The sequence below is a fragment of the Rhinichthys klamathensis genome, unplaced genomic scaffold (assembly GCF_029890125.1).
Source record: "Rhinichthys klamathensis goyatoka isolate OS25496 unplaced genomic scaffold, OSU_Roscu_1.1 h1tg000422l_1, whole genome shotgun sequence".
In the NCBI taxonomy this organism is placed as follows: domain Eukaryota; kingdom Metazoa; phylum Chordata; class Actinopteri; order Cypriniformes; family Leuciscidae; genus Rhinichthys; species Rhinichthys klamathensis.
Genome location: NW_026606920.1, coordinates 2,220,116 through 2,236,397, shown reverse-complemented (window position 1 = coordinate 2,236,397; position 16,282 = coordinate 2,220,116). Strand labels below are relative to the sequence as shown.

The 16,282-nt window shown below is 38.1% G+C and overlaps 2 protein-coding genes across 2 annotated transcripts; one reads left to right on the top strand and one right to left on the bottom strand.

Moving 5' to 3' along the window:
* Positions 1-484: 484 nt before the first annotated feature.
* On the bottom strand, positions 485-5,076 carry lrrc8da (leucine rich repeat containing 8 VRAC subunit Da). Its single transcript, XM_056235559.1, has 2 exons — positions 4,612-5,076; positions 485-3,340 (listed from the first exon to the last, which is right to left on the bottom strand). The coding sequence occupies exon 2, from the start codon at positions 3,336-3,338 to the stop codon at positions 855-857; it is 2,484 nt and encodes an 827-aa protein (XP_056091534.1). The 5' UTR covers positions 3,339-3,340; positions 4,612-5,076; the 3' UTR covers positions 485-854.
* Positions 5,077-6,862: 1,786 nt separating this feature from the next.
* gtf2b (general transcription factor IIB) lies at positions 6,863-15,491 on the top strand. The gene is made up of 7 exons (XM_056235567.1): positions 6,863-6,956; positions 8,219-8,325; positions 8,425-8,558; positions 8,643-8,789; positions 14,028-14,157; positions 14,466-14,747; positions 14,841-15,491. The coding sequence occupies exons 1-7, from the start codon at positions 6,940-6,942 to the stop codon at positions 14,972-14,974; spliced, it is 951 nt and encodes a 316-aa protein (XP_056091542.1). The 5' UTR covers positions 6,863-6,939; the 3' UTR covers positions 14,975-15,491.
* Positions 15,492-16,282: the final 791 nt, after the last annotated feature.

Sequence of the window (16,282 nt, the reverse complement as noted above, 5' to 3'; positions counted from 1 at the left end):
AAACTAAATAGTAAGAAATACATGATAAATATACAAACATTTTGTTAAAAAATAAGTTTGTTTCCATAATTAAACTGGTGCTGATAGACACTTTTGAAAATTTAGGATAACTACTGACCTTTATACATACCGGTAGTTCACCCAGAAATGGTTATTCTGCCATCATTTACTCAACCTTGTGTTGTTCAAACTGTGTGACTTTCTTTCTTTTGCGGAACATAGAAGAATATATTTCTAAAAATGTCTCAGTGTTTTTTCAGTCCATACAATGAAAGTCTGTGGGGTAGAATGTTGTTTTGGGCCCCACCGATGGACAAAACAACAGTTGAAAAACATTCTTTGAAATTTCATCTTTTGTGTTCCACATTAATAAGAAAGTCATACAGGGTTGGAACAACATGAGGGTGAATAAATGATGACAGAATTTTCATTTTTGTGTGCACTGTCCTTTTAAAATACACACCAGTCTGTATATTAAATATAGTATATAAATAACAATATACAAGTAAATGTGTAACAGAACATAATTTAAACTAAACATACCTGCTTATAGGCAAACAGAAGCAAACACAAACCTGTTATTTGCAAATTTCCTGTTATATTTTGCAACAAGCGTTTTTGCTTCCTGTCTTTGAGGCCCATTTCTATACCATATGTTGATGACATATTAGCAGGTCCTTCAAATTTCTGCAGATTTCCAAAGAATTGAAACGTCCATCCTTTATAAGCGTGTACACATTCTGCCCCTTGCATGTTCATTTATTAAATATTTTTGGCTAGATTGATTATATTTTCATCAACCAATAAGAGAGAATTATCATTAATAATGCTTATATCCATTCTGAAGAGTTCCATTAGTCACTACTGATACTTTCCTTGACCTCAAGAGGCAGTGTGTCAAAAAGATGATCCTCCACGAAGAGGAGGTTTTTCCGAAGAAGGTGACACTGGCCAAGCTGAAATGGAAGGCAATCTAAGCAATTCCCTTTGAGCTCAAGTTGGGACAGCTGAACTAACTGCCCAATGGACTCTGGGATGGAGGTGATGCTGTTATGACCCACAAATAAAACCTTCAGTTTGGAACATTTAAACAGTTGATTAGGCAGAACTTCTACCTTGTTCCCTGTGATAGCAAAATGTTGAAGGTTGTGAAGGTGTCCAACCTCCACTGGTATACTTGAGATGGAGTTGTTGCTGAGGTCAATGTGCCTCAGTTTGGGCAGATGAAACAAAGCTGGAGGAAGGGTCTCCAGTTTATTGTGACAGATAATGAGGGACTCCAGACTCTTTACAAGGCCTATCGATGGTGGAATGGCATTGATCTTGTTGTACCACAGCTTGAGGCACACCAATCTTCTTAGGTGCTGAAAGCTGATGATTTCCTCAATGGTCCGGATATTGTTATTCTTCAAATCCAGTTCTTGCAAGTTAGCCAAGCTAAAAATGGCATGGGGGATCCTCTCCAAATCACAGTTCTGGAGATCCAAATCCACTAGGCTGGTCATCTTCTTGAGACTGTTCAGTACCAGTAATTTAGTCCCATCATTGTGAATCACCAGTTTGACGAGATGTGGCGACAGTTCTGTTAGATTTGTGGGTATTTTGTTAAGATTGCTTTTGAGATACAATGTCCGCAAGTGTCTCAGATCTCTCAGTGACTCCAAACCAATCATCTTGTTGTGTTCAGAGTTCAGGTTCCCAATCAGGTTCAGTTCCTTGAGGCTCCTCAAAAGATAAATCCACGTTGGGATTTCTGCAACATCAGTAAACTTAATGTGAAGGCATCGCAGATGGTCGCGGAGAAAAGTGAAAGCGGATTGTTCGACTTTAGCAGGGCAGTTATATAGATGTAGTTCCCGTAGGTTGGTCATCTGAGAAACTTTGGCTGAAATTCTGACCTCAGGAATAAGCTCTAACTTGATGATTTCCAGATCGGTGAGGTCAAATACCGCATTAGGGAGTCCTGACAGCATAAAGAGGTGAAGTTCTTGTTCATCTTGAGCATTGGATGTCACATGCTGACGTAGTTTTTCAAACGTCCACTCGTGGTTAAGGCTAATTTCTCGTAGTTTGTTCTCACTGACTTCGGAGAGAAATACACCAAATCGTTTGGAGTACAGCTGATCGTATTGGTCGACCATGTGTAGGAGAAACGCAAAGTCATTCTTGACATCAGGAATATCACTAAAGCTACTTTCCTCTCTGACTTTTTCAAAAGAGTACTCCTTAAGAGGTCTCCTGAAGAGCCAATAGAGTGTATACAAACACACCAGTCCATAGAGACATATCATAGCCATGAAGGTGAAGAGAAGTTTCCTTAACATGAATGCCATGTTGTGCGTGCATATGAATTGATCATACCCGGTCAAACTTTCGCTTTCAGAATCGCATATATGGCAGAAACTGATCTTTGAGGCAAACGTTGACGTATAGCTCAAAATCAAAATGATCTTCAGTGCTTTTATTGCTGTCTGAGCCACATAGAGTTTGTAGATGAAGTCACTGTCTTCGATGTGAGCTCGAAATTTCCGCACTTTCTCAAAAAGAGCCTTGGCTTGTTCTCCATCTTTTTTGTCTAAGGTGGTCAGGCTGGGAGCTTCTGCAATGAGCTTTTCGGTAGGAAACTGTACCGTTGGAGTTTCCATTAAAGGAGTAGACTGACTGCTGTCCTCTGAGGATACATGTTTTTTGTAAACCGAACCGCCTGTGAACCTTTGCTTGTTTTCCTCAGAATCTTCACAAGCGGTTTCGGACAAAGCTTTCGTCGTCCATGGCGATTCAAAGCACCGTCCCAAAATGGAAACAAAGTGTTCAATCTTTGAGCTGGTCTTTGGGTACTTGAACCAAAAATTGCTGCTTACCATCAGCATTATGGTGTGTATGAGGGCAAGGTAAGGAAAGTATTTGTTATACCATGGTAGGGCCTTATGGTAGCACATTTGGTTGACAAAAATATACTGCTGATAGTCCAGGTTTGTTTTACGTCCTCTGGGTTCAGGTTGAGACTTCATACCCTCTCTTTTTAAGGGGGTAGATTGAGTGTTAAGAAGTTCATGTGCAATGCTGTCAGGAAGGTCTTTAGTGGTTGTGGTGGGTGTAGTCGCCAGAACTGATGTGGAACATTCTGGTAGATTTTGTGCTGCCTCAGGGTTAGTGCTTTTCTCAAGAATGGGAAGACATGCCACTTGGTCTTTGGATAACTGCATAGTCCCAGAAAAGATGGCTAACATCAACATTATCACCCCAATATAATCCATGAACACATCCCACCATGGTTTCAGAATACGGTAGGTTGGCTGGATGTCATTAAGGGAGGCAACTTCAGTGAGACTAAACATCCCTGTAATAAAGAGCAGTGCAGTCAGTGCATGTTTGAACAGAAATAATTTGAGTCTTTTACTTCATGTCTCAAAGGCACACATTTGAAAGTCTTGGGTGTTTACTCCCAGATAAAATAAACAAATACCATATTTTAAAGAGTAGATTTACATTTAGTCATTTAGCAGATTATTTAATTGAAAACGACTTATGTACAAATGTGTATATAAACGAGTGAGTTAAGCAGAGAGTGCATGTACTGACTGTGCAGTTTGCACTATTCGTCAAATACCTGCTAGCCACATGTGGCTTCAAGTTACAACATGAAAGGTCCGAACCATCTCAAGAGTGTGTAATGTTTGAAATGGCACTTCACTGCGAAGTCTTACATGTTCGTGTGGCATGAAAAACATGTGTCCATACACTTATGCAAGTTTGTTGATATGTTTTCTGATTACAGGTTAAAACATTTTTAGCAACCAATGTGGTATTAAATATCCCAATTCTGTTTTTAAACATACTCCCAGTGGCATGCACAAGATGTTCCTTAGACAGAGAATTTAACTGACATTAAATGAAAACATAGCATTTCTGTATTTTTTTTAAAGATCGCACTCTACTGACAAATGTAATGAATTTAAGTGAGGGAGGAAGCCTGAAATTGTCCTGAAAATTTCACTATGCCTTATAAAGGCACATAAGGCACTCATTTTATGGAATGACCATGTAATCACCTTAAAGTCAGAATAATGGGCTTAACTTGTATATTTCTTAAAATCCTTAAATAGTTAACAAAGACCATTCTAATGATTAACAGCTGTCATGTGTTTCCAGACTCTATTTCTCACGCAACAGTTTGAGAAAATAGCAGGCAATGAATAAAGCTGCACTCGAATTGTGTCATGACAGCAAAAGGACAAATGGCTAATTTAACTACAAAACTGACAACCATGTTGCTGTTTTTAAGTAATTAATTCATTATTTTTTATTAAATTATTATTATTTTTAAACTTTTTTAAATAACCTTTTCAGAATGGAAATGTACCCATTTAATCGATGACCCAAATGGAAACGTTTCTGCAGGTTGTTCTAAAATGGTTAATATCAGGCTAATAAAACGTCTTAAAATATAAATTCCTATGCAGTAATACGATGTCAGGATCTAGATAGATCGAGTCTAAAACGCGAAACTGAACTAACATAACCTGCAACCCCAGGGAATAATATATTTCTAGGAAGCAGGAAGAAATAAGCCTCAAAGACCCAGATAACTGTATTAAGCGGTCTACTTACTGTCTCTGCTGGCGTTTTCACTGGGATAGAAGAGCACGCACTGTTATCTTTGTCATGTTGCTGTAGACGCTAGATTTGACAAAAGTTGACGTTGAGCAGGAAACGGACTACAAAAGTCAAACACACAATCGCCACCAAACAATCTTCTTTCAGCATAGTAATGTAATGTCCGTCAAGCACTGCACACTCTGTCCTCAGAAGTCTGAACTCGGCGAGAGGTTTAAAATGTGCGATTCTTTGTCCGACTTGCTTCGACTTGTAGTTCAGCAGTCAAAATGACGGAGTTGTTCCGCTCGTCAACTGCGTATCTCATTGGACGGTCACTGCGTAGCGTTTATGAACCCACCGGATAAAGGTGAATTATCACCAAAAAGTCCTATAGCCCAGAAGACGCGCCCTGTACAAAAAGCAGTGTCTTACATAAAGGTGTATTTTCAATTATAGGTGGAGTCTGTGAAATATTACAATTCTGCCTGCCATAACCATTTAATAATTGAGACTAACCCCGTGCGCTCATTCTTCTTCTTTTTTCTTCTTCCTTTCTTTTATGAGGAAACTAGGACCCAGTGCAGTTTGGCTGGCACAGGGTGCAGGAAATGTCTTGGTACTAAAATCAACCCACCCTAAATGTTTTTTTCAAGTTTCAGCTAGTTTGTAAGAGGAACATAGTTTTATTGTGTCTGGCTGAATCATGAACACGCAATTTTTTCTTCCTCTTCTGTCATTAATTTTTTTCCGACCAGTGTTTTGGATGCTTTTAATCATTCTTTTTCATAAAATAACATGATATTTAATATATTTATGGCATGCACATTTATTTTCATAAACAGAAGCCAAAGGCAATGAGGAATGACATACAGATTTCTACTCTTTCTGCAAGTTCAGCACATTTTGTTTTACATATGCAGTTGCATAAAAGTGTCACCACCTTTTTATCAGTGTATTTGCTTCTTTATTGCTCTCGAGTGTCATTAGAAGGGAACAGATGATCCCTTTAGAGAGATATGAGTGTTCTCATCATGGCTGGATTATAAGAGGGCCCAACCCTTGGTTTTTGAGAGCACTACAAATGGAATTAAACCCATAATAACTTTGTTTGACACATCTGCATTATTAAGCACAAATGATTAATGAATTAAGGGATGGTACATAATTCTCAAATAGGAACTTTAAAAGCCTCGTCAGTGAACAGCAGAAACGTGACAAATTGTTTAAAAATGAGACTGCAAATCACGTGCATTTTCCATTAGTCAAATAAAGCCATGTGCAATTCTGCACCTGTGTGTTTCAGTCCAGACAATGTCGTTTATTATTCTGTACTATTTAAGAACACATTTGAGTTAAAATTACACATTTAGAGGCATATCGCCAGACTCAAACATGTCGGTTGGGCTATAATTTATGAATTTGTGTGTGTGTGTGTGTGTGTGTGTGTGTGTGTGTGTGTGTGTGTGTGTGTGTGTGTGTGTGTGTGTGCGCGTGTGTGCGCGTGTGCGTGTGTGTGTGTGTGTGTGTGTGTGTGTGTGTGTGTGTTAAACCTTAAAAGTCAAACCTGTTTCTTCTGGGACGGTCACTTTAATAAATATGGGTAGTTTGTGCATACTATTTCCATGAATATTTTTCACTAGTTCATTTTAGATTAACTTTAAACTTTTACAAACCTAATTTAAATACAAAGATTTCTATTAGAGGAAAATATCTATCAAATGTGAAATGTTAAAGGGATGGTTAAATTTTATCAATACTTACTCACTCTCAAGTTGTTCCAAACCTGTATTCTTTCTTCTGTTGAACACAAAAGAAGATATTTTGAAGAATGTTGGTACCAGACTGTTGACTGCAGGAAATAAAAATACTATAGAAGTCAATGGGTGCCATCAACTGTCTGGTTATAAACATTCTTCGAAATATCTTCTTTGGTGTTCAACAGAAGAAAGAAACTCATACAGGTTTGGAACATCATGAAGGTGAGTAACATGACATGATTTTCCTTTTTGGGTGAACTAATCCCTTTTACATGATCAACACACCTTAATGAATTCCTGGAATATCAGATGAAGAGGCTACTTTATTGGAAAATATAACAAATTTAATTCCTGCATGTTAAGGTTTAAATTGCCCATAATTTAAACTGAAACTTTAAATTGTTAAATTGCCACATGTTGTTGACATGAAAAATTTGCCGAATCATAAATTCGTAAGTTTGTCACTTGTGGCTCTCCGTCTCCGCTGTGTACACGTGACTTAGAAAACCTATAAATAGGGGTAGCCGGCGTCCATTGTGTTCACCATAGAGTCACTGCCGTGGACAACAGATACTATAACAGTATGGCGTCAACGAGCCGGTTAGTTACATTTCAGCTAGTTTTGTTCCTCCTTGATATCAATTGTAAACGCATGGCATAGATGACCTTTGAATCTTTCCGGTGTGGGCCTCTATAGGCTTTTAGTCGAAGTTTGTTGTCATCGAGACGTGATGCGTATAGAGGAGGTCTTGGGTAATGAACACTTGTCATTTTCTGCTAGCGCATGTTGGCTAGCCGTTCGCATATCATGAAATAAGAAAAAATGAGGGCAACAAGTGGTTTTGAAAGACTAGACGTCAGAGTTGTTATTTTAAATCTGCGTGGAAGGTTGAGATATCTGTCAAAATCGAACAAAATAACAGTCGTCACAGTGCTAACAGCGCTAACTACACGTACATGAGTGACAAGAGGGACACTTGAAAACTCTCAGGAAGTGATGCCGATTGATTATTTATCCAATAAATAATGCTTTTTATCTGTGCTAACTCATGTCTGGGTTGTAGAATGCTACAAGATCTGCTGTAAAAGTCCAATCCTCCCTTTAGTCCACTGTTATTTTTTGAAAATGTAAACAGCTGGAAGATTATATTTTGTTATTCTTCAATAATAAATTAAGACGTTATTGTGTAGTTGTAGAGTGAAACTATGGATAAATTATGAAAACACTCAAAACTGATTTTTTTTTAGTTTGATATTTTATAGATCAACAAATAATAGAACAAACCCTTAACTGGGCATATGGTGTATTCAATAATAGTAATAATAAGAATAATTTCAAACCATATATTGGCATAAGTCTGGTTTGCAGTATTTATTTATGTAGAATTGCATATGAAGAGTTCAAATGCGAAAGCTTCTAAGTGCCATCTGAATTTTTTTTCTAGAATGATAATTTTTATCAAGCTCGTATATCCAAGTTCAGTAATTTCACTTCAATGGCAATGAAAATTATTACTTGTTTGCTTGTACCTATGAATTGTCATTTAAGTGAAATGACTGAACTTGAATATACTAGCTTGATAAAAATGATCATTCTAGAAGAAAATTTCAGATGGCACTTAGAGGCTTTCGCATTTGAACTCTTCATATGTACTCTGTGGTTCTGCTGTGTTTGAAAAAATGATGCAGCAAGAGCTATCTCTAATTAATCTATATAATTAAAAAAGAAACTTTTTTTTTATATGCACCTGCTTTAGATGAATGTTTGGGCATCTTCCTGTACTGTTTACTGTATCCTAATCCACAGACAAACAATTGTTCATGTAGATTTTTCCTGACCTTGGGAATCTTGTCTGTTTCAGTGGAGACTCTCTTCCCAAGGTGCAATGCCCCAATCACCCCGATGCACAGCTGGTGGAGGACTACAGGGCAGGAGACATGATCTGCCCTGAATGTGGCCTTGTAGTAGGTATGAGTTTCCACCTGAATATTAAGAGCTTTGAGTGGATGTTTTTCATCGCTGACTTAAACAATAAGACTATAAGCGTGCATTTCCTTTCTTTTGCAGGTGACCGTGTAATTGATGTAGGGTCAGAATGGAGAACGTTCACCAATGAGAAAGCAACTAAAGACCCGTCTCGTGTTGGTGACGCCCAGAACCCTCTCCTCAATGGAGGTGACCTCACCACCATGATCAGCAAAGTAAGGAACTTGTCAACCTTTTGATTTTGTGTTTTGGTGTTCTCGGCATGGTTTTCTAAATATATTTTCCTTATGCTATTTCAGGGAACAGGTGCAGCAAGCTTTGATGAGTTTGGAAATTCCAAGTACCAGAATCGGAGAACCATGAGTAGCTCTGATCGGGCCATGCTGAATGCCTTCAAAGAGATCAGCACCATGGCCGACAGGATCAATCTCCCCAGAAACATCATCGTGAGTGTTCCAGCCTACTGTTATTGAATTAGAGGGTAACGTAATTATGCAAATAATGTAATTATGCACAACACGGAAGGAGCCTAAACCAAGCTAAAGAATTATGAACAATAAAGCCAAATAACTACATCTTATTTATGCAACCTATTTATTTCTATCACATTTATACATGGTATAAAAAAAATCTTGTAACTTTACACTTGTTGTGTATAAGCTGCTTTGTACATAACACCATTAAAATGATTGAAATACAGAATGTACATTTAAAATAATTTGCAAAATTATTCATTTCCATTCACTGTAGACTTCCTTTCTGGTCACTGATCTTTATATGTAGATATATTATTTTACATATGATATATTATAAATTAATGTTCCTTTCCACCATGTTTCACATTGACACACTCCTTATGATGTCGGCAACTCGTGAATTCTGAGTTTCCCACTTGTAAATATGACTAACATTAACGCTGCATCTGAAATCACGTACTCTGAGTAGTAGGGCTGCACGATTAATCGCAATTTCCATGTAATCGCACTTTAAAAGGCATATTAAAGGTTAGAGGACCCAACGAGTCAATGTATAGAAAAATAATGTGGGAACTAGATTTTCTTGCAAATATACTTATAAATACGCTACAGAAGCTTCTGGAGTAATTTTTGTGAGAATTTTACTTCTGCATCTGAAAATGGGTGTGGAGGGCGTGACGTAACGGGCGGGAGAGCGGTCGATTCAAACAACAGGAAAACAATGGATCGCAATGACATTTCGGACGCTGAGGAAATTGTTCATCCTTTCTCGAATGACGGACCACAGCAATACAATTATGAGCCTGCTATGCTGCCGATGGGACAGGCCAGGATTAATGTTAGACAGAACGGTCAGAGACAAATTGAGTTGTGGTGTGAGGAGAACCAGTGGAGAACAGGACAGGTGTCTTGGTGAGAGAGACTAGTGTTAGCTTATGGATATATATACACGTTACGCTAACGATATACACTGCTCACAATATTGTACAGATTATTACCATCGTATATCAGGCCAGCAGACATTAGTATGTTCAGGGTAGATGTATACTATTAAATGTATAAAAACTATACTTGAGTATATTTGTATTGTACTAAAACATATTAAAGTACATTTTTAATACATATTTTTCGCCTGGGTTATAACATAAACAGAAAATTAAAGATTTGAATATTTAAACAATCTGAATAATTATGTTTTTCAATTAAAATTTGCCTCTATTTAGGGCATGACTACCTATATCACACTATTTCATGCCATTGGTACAGTATAATGGTGTGCACACCGAACGCGAATAGAGCGTCAAATACGCGTCTATCGCGTCTAGTTAGACGCTTGAACATTCGCTCGAGTTCAAATTTTTCAACTTGCGCGGAAGACATTCGCGGCAAACGCGTCGCCCAATTCGCGTCATTCGCAACGCCCGGCGCGAATGATGCGTCTATTCGCCTCTTTGCATTTACTTTGTATGTAATCTACTCGCGCAAATAATTAAATTCGCGTTCGGTGTGAACACACCATGAGACGATCAATAATCTTGCTTCGACATCCCATGTTAAACTCCATCATATCGCCGGGATGATAATCCTCCGATCTGAAGTGAACGCTACACACGACCGCGTTTATCGAAGCCGAGAAATCCCGTCTCTTCACCTGCCCACCGTCCTTTTTCTTGTTATGGAAACCTGTGGACTCGATGTCCTGACAGGCTGGATTTTTTATTGAATACCAACTTACTCTGCACTGAGGCTGAGGCTCCATGTCGTGACGTAAAATGACGCGATGTTGAAAAAAAAAAAGCCGTTTTTACGAGCAGTCCAAGAAATGCTCACTTTATCTACTAAATTAGTGCCCTTATGTCGTTTTAAAGCATTAACTCCTGCATTAACTTTTAATATATAACCTTGTATGAAAATACCATATGAATTTAGATATTTTTTTTAACCTGCAATATGCTCTTTAAACCAATTTGGGTTATCGCGATTTTGAAATCGCAAAGGCTGCGATTGTTTGTTATGCACAGCTTGTCATTGATGTACGGCTCTTAAACGCTGCTCCATCTGAATGCACTGTGAGTTTGAGTCACTTATTTGAAAAAATAAAAATGTGTTGCATTTGAAAAAGCAACACACGTCAAACATGAGAATCATTTATGAACCTCCTGTCCAGCAAAAGACAACATTTAATAACATGCTTTACTCCAAACTCACTTCATAACGATAGTTGAGCATCCTTCTGTGAGACGATGTAGCTTCTTACACAGAATAAGACAGTCGTGTATTTATAAGTCATTTTTAATCAACAATCAAAGTGTTTAAATCTTCTGTTTATTCAGCTACAGCGATGATGCCTGATAGGGATTTCCTGTAATGATGTGTGTTATCGTACTTCTGCGGCGGGGCATATTTGGCGTGTGTGTGTGTGAGAGCGCCCTCTAGTGTTCAGATGAAGCAGCATTTACTACCGATCAGCCGTGCTGCACTGACAAGCTGCGCATAAAATAATCGCAAATCGCGTTGCTGTTTCATTGCAATTAATCGTGCAGCCCTACTGAGTAGGTACTACATTTGATTTTGAATTTACTTTGCGGCTGTTAAAAAAGTATGTTCTATATAGTAGGGCTGGGCGATGTGGCCAAAAAAATCATATCTCTGTATTTTTTTGTTAAATACGATATATATCTCGGTACTTTCTACGTTTTTCTAGCCTAGATGCCAGCCGAACTTAGCCCCGCCCACAACATTTGAGGATGGAAGTTCGGTCTGGACTTGATCCGTTATGAAGCAAGTATGCCCGAACCAAAGCTGTTATGACCAATCAAATTGTCAGGGCGGGCTTTATACGATGATGGACAGATGATCAACCGTAACGTAAACATCCACGTCACCAAAGAGCGCTTGGGTTGAATTCGTTTACAACAAAGAATGGCTGCCGCTGGAGAATTTAGATGTGTAGATTCAGCCATCGCGTCTGTTATAGAAGAAGTAGACAGCGCATTCATTTTAAAAGAGGAACAGAGAACCGCGATCAAGGCATTCGTCAATTCTATTGAGTGCAGAGGCATTTTCTTTCCTGGTTCGGTTGAAACACGCCCCATAATCACAGCCCAATGGAGCAGTATCAGACTTACATACGCACAACCGGCACATCCGGGAACTTAACTGTCAATTTCGTCCCCGCCCCTTTTTGGGGGAAACCAAACTAGACTTCCCATAGACTTCAATACAAAATAACGGCAAAAACCAACGTCCGTACACAGCCGACAGGAGTAAATAACTTAAGAAATCACTTATATAAAACATGTCAAGTAATTATATGTCCACCCTGCCTGCCATAGAGCGTAAAAGATACATACACAAACTTAATTTGGTCAATTTAAAAACATGTCCGTTTATTCTCCCAGCGTCGAATTGGTGTAACAACCCCACCCAGTGAGGTTATATATATTATAATGTATATTATAAGACAAAATATATACATTTAAAGACGTTTACTTTCAAAAACGAAGTAAAATCATTCACTGGCCTACCACCATATGGTGACTCGATGAAGTACGATACGAGTAAATGTCAGGGTAAGACCATAGACAGTAAAAGAAAGACACCTCTGGCCACTGGGTGGGGTTGTTACACCAATTTGACGCTGGGAGAATGAAGGGACATGTTTTTAAATTGACCAAATTAAGTTTGTGTATGTATCTTTTACGCTCTATGGCAGACAGGGTGGACATATAATTACTTGACATGTTTAATCTTAATGATTTCTTAAGTTATTCACGCCTTTCGGCTGTGTACGGACGTTGTTTTGTGACGCTATTTTGTATTGAAGTCTATGGGAAGTCTAGTTTATTTCCCCAAAAAGTGGGCGTGAATCTGTTCAGAGACATTCTATGACGTAGCGCCGGTTGTGCGTATTCTGACTAGAATCTGAGTATGACGACGTCAGGCTAACGTTTTTCTATTTGGATAAAGAAAATCTGTATTTTATTTTATTTTATTAATTCACATCCTGCCCAATGATATCCTACAAACAATGTTGATATTGAAGGAAACAAATATAGTGAATGTATGTAATGTAGGCTATGCAATATATAATGTGCAAAAGGGTGGTTAAAATCACAGTACATTCTAACATTGCAACATTACAATCTATTTATACAATCTGTTTTTAAATTGACTAAAGGCTAAAATAAAAAAAATAAAAACACAAACTAATTATATTAGCCTGCATTTGATTGCCCCTTTATAATGGTCACTTTAATAAAAATATACTTACTTGTAGGTTTAAAATTCCACATATGGCATATTTATGTCTCCAACAAATATTTTAGCAATATGTATATTTTAGTCTTTTAGAATTATTGCGCTACTATTCTATCGTGCTCCGTCTGTTTGGCACGCATCCCAGCGGCGGCACTTATTCACGGAAGCTTGAATTCTAGCGGAGATTCACTTGCTGAAGGCTCGTCTTCTCCTGACAGTGAAATGGACAAATTTGTTTGACTTTCTAACATTTACAGATGGAGAATATAACTGACAATATAACTGACATGTAAGTTAAGCACTGAGGAAAGCGCCACATCTCAAACCCATTAAACAGCGCAAGTATTTATCTGTCAGTCAGCAACAGTATCTGTCAGAGCATCTGACAGGGCAAGCTGCTTTAACCTTGTTAACTATATCTTACCAGTTATTTTGAAGCCCTTAATATAAGCGTGTGTCATGTTTAGGACAAATTGTACTATGTACTTTCACTGCAGCAGCTCACACTGTGTCCTCCGCTATTTTTCCAGATGTGCTCGTATCAAAATACTATCGATATAAACGGTATTGGATTCCATTCCATATCGTTTCTAAAAAAATATATCGTACAAACTCGATATACCGCCCAGCCCTTCTATATAGTATGAATATGGGTAGAATGAATGAAATTCGGACGTACTACATCGGCCATGTTGTTACTGGCACGTGGCGTACCAGCATCAGTTGCGCTTCACTTCCATTCATAAATCCCCTCCAGTTGCCTCTTGGGATAGTATAGTCATCGAATGTGCACTTAGTAGGTCATCCAGGGACTTGTCGCCTACTGTTTTTTGAATACTATGCTTTTGGACATACTACTCTTTTGGCGTTCTATTTTTCGCATACTATATAGTAAGAAAGTATTACGATTTGGGACGCAGTGTCAGTGAATGGTTTTCTCTGTTACAGGACCGAACAAACAACTTGTTCAAACAGGTTTACGAACAGAAAAGTCTGAAAGGCAGAAGTAATGATGCGATCGCTTCGGCCTGCCTTTACATAGCGTGCAGACAGGAGGGCGTCCCTAGAACATTTAAAGGTAAAACCTGAATTTTTTTTATGATGTTGGTGATGGATAGACTAATTTACTGAGCTTTTGACATGAAATCATGATATTAGGTATATCATTTTTTTTTCTGTGTTAAAACATTTGCTCCAATCTCATTTTAATATGCAGAGACAACTATAAGCGAGCCATTTGTAGTGATGCAGAAATTGAATACTTTACCTTTAGGATTATGCTATTAACTCAAAATATTATGCTTGATGAAGATATTTAGCTATGAATATTTAAGCAGGTCTTGATATACAAGTTTGTTTAATAATTCATATCTCCCTCTACCCCAGAAATCTGTGCTGTGTCTCGGATCTCTAAGAAGGAGATTGGCCGTTGCTTCAAGCTCATCCTGAAGGCTCTTGAGACGAGTGTGGACCTCATTACAACCGGCGACTTCATGTCACGTTTCTGCTCCAACTTGGGCTTGCCCAAACAGGTGCAAATGGCGGCCACTTACATCGCCAGGAAGGCCGTGGAACTGGACTTGGTTCCAGGGCGCAGTCCAATCTCAGTGGCAGCCGCAGCCATCTATATGGCCTCGCAAGCGTCTGCTGAGAAGAAGACACAGAAAGGTAAGAGAAAACAATCCACTCGCATATCGTGATAATCAAAAACAAATTGTTGTTTGTGTCCTTGATGTATGAAGTTTTTTTTCTCTCGTGCAGAGATTGGGGACATTGCTGGAGTGGCAGACGTCACCATCCGTCAGTCTTACCGTCTCATTTACCCCCGTGCTGCAGATCTCTTTCCTCCCGACTTCAAATTCGACACACCTGTGGATAAACTGCCTCAACTGTAAACACCCATGTGCCCCACACTCACCGCTCTTTGTACTTTCAGAATGTTTGCCCTTTTCTCTTTGAAATTTGCTGTGAAGGCACAAGCCTTTTGAAAAGACAACAGCAGGGATTCTGCAAAGTGCAGAAGACACATTCCAAGATTAAACACAGATTACAGGCTGTACTTTCATTTGTGTGTATATAAATTGTACATGTGTCCAACTGGGAATTTGATTGGTGGTTCCAAATGGGCATATTTCTTACTGTAACATTTTCTTTTGTAGGAAATTATTTTGTTAGCTTATTTGAATTATATTTAGTAAATTAAATAATGAATGCTTTTCAGAAAAGCATGGTGAACATCTTGGAAACCCCCAAATCAGGTTTACAAATACCTTGAGATTTGAAAGTGTGTAACTCACAAATGGTTTTATTTCCCTCTCTTTTTTATTATACGAGGGGAACGGTATGACGTGGAAGTTTCTGTTTGTGTGTTTCTGTACTCAGTTCAGTTATTATAAAGATTTTCATGAAACACCAGAGAATCATTTTTGAAGGGACAAATCATTTCATTAGGTCTACAAATTGTTCAGAAAGAGGCTCAAAACGTACATAATAACCATTTAATTTTTGCATTTGGGATGGCTGATAGTTTTAGCAAAACCTGTTATTTACCATTGTCAAGTCAAACTTCACAACTGTACCATTGAAACATTATCTTTGCGTCATGCTTAGACAAGTAGTGGGTAGAAAATCTTTGTACAGTCCATTTTCCCCCCCAGTTCAGATAAAATGAATATATTAGACAAAAATTAGTGCTTCCAGCTTGATGGTGTTCATGTAGTGTGGCCTATATAACACACCGGACTTCAAACTAGTATCTACCCCTCCATTTGATAGCTTTACACCTATGAAAGCCTAAGGTACAGAACATCTAGGGTTATTAGTATATTTATGTTGATATTTAGTGTCTAGCTGGATTCCAGTCTGTCATGACTCATGTCCATCATTTATGAGTTTTTTTGTGAACAAAAGCCTATGAAATGGAAGAATTTCAATAGGGAACTAGTGCTAACTCAACAAATGAGGTAATGCACACACTACCATTCAAAAGTTTGTGGTCGGTAAGATTTTTTTTAAATGTTTTTGAAAGAAGTCTCTTATGCTCACCAAGGCTGCATTTATTTGATAAAAATACAGTAAAACTGTATTTTGAAATATTACAATTTAAGTAAGTTTTCTATTTCAATACATTTTAAAATGTAATTTATTCCTGTGATGGAAAAACTGAATATTCAGCAGTCTTCAGTGCTAAGTATATTATTACT

Excerpts from the sequence above, each read along its gene's own strand:
- gtf2b (XM_056235567.1), top strand. Across the intron at positions 14,158-14,465 it reads CGTCCCTAGAACATTTAAAG|AAATCTGTGCTGTGTCTCGG; the intron begins GTAAAACCTGAA and ends CCTCTACCCCAG. Across the intron at positions 14,748-14,840 it reads TGAGAAGAAGACACAGAAAG|AGATTGGGGACATTGCTGGA; the intron begins GTAAGAGAAAAC and ends TCTCTCGTGCAG.
- lrrc8da (XM_056235559.1), bottom strand. The coding sequence starts at position 3,338 with ATGTTTAGTCTCACTGAAGTTGCCTCCCTTAATGACATCCAGCCAACC.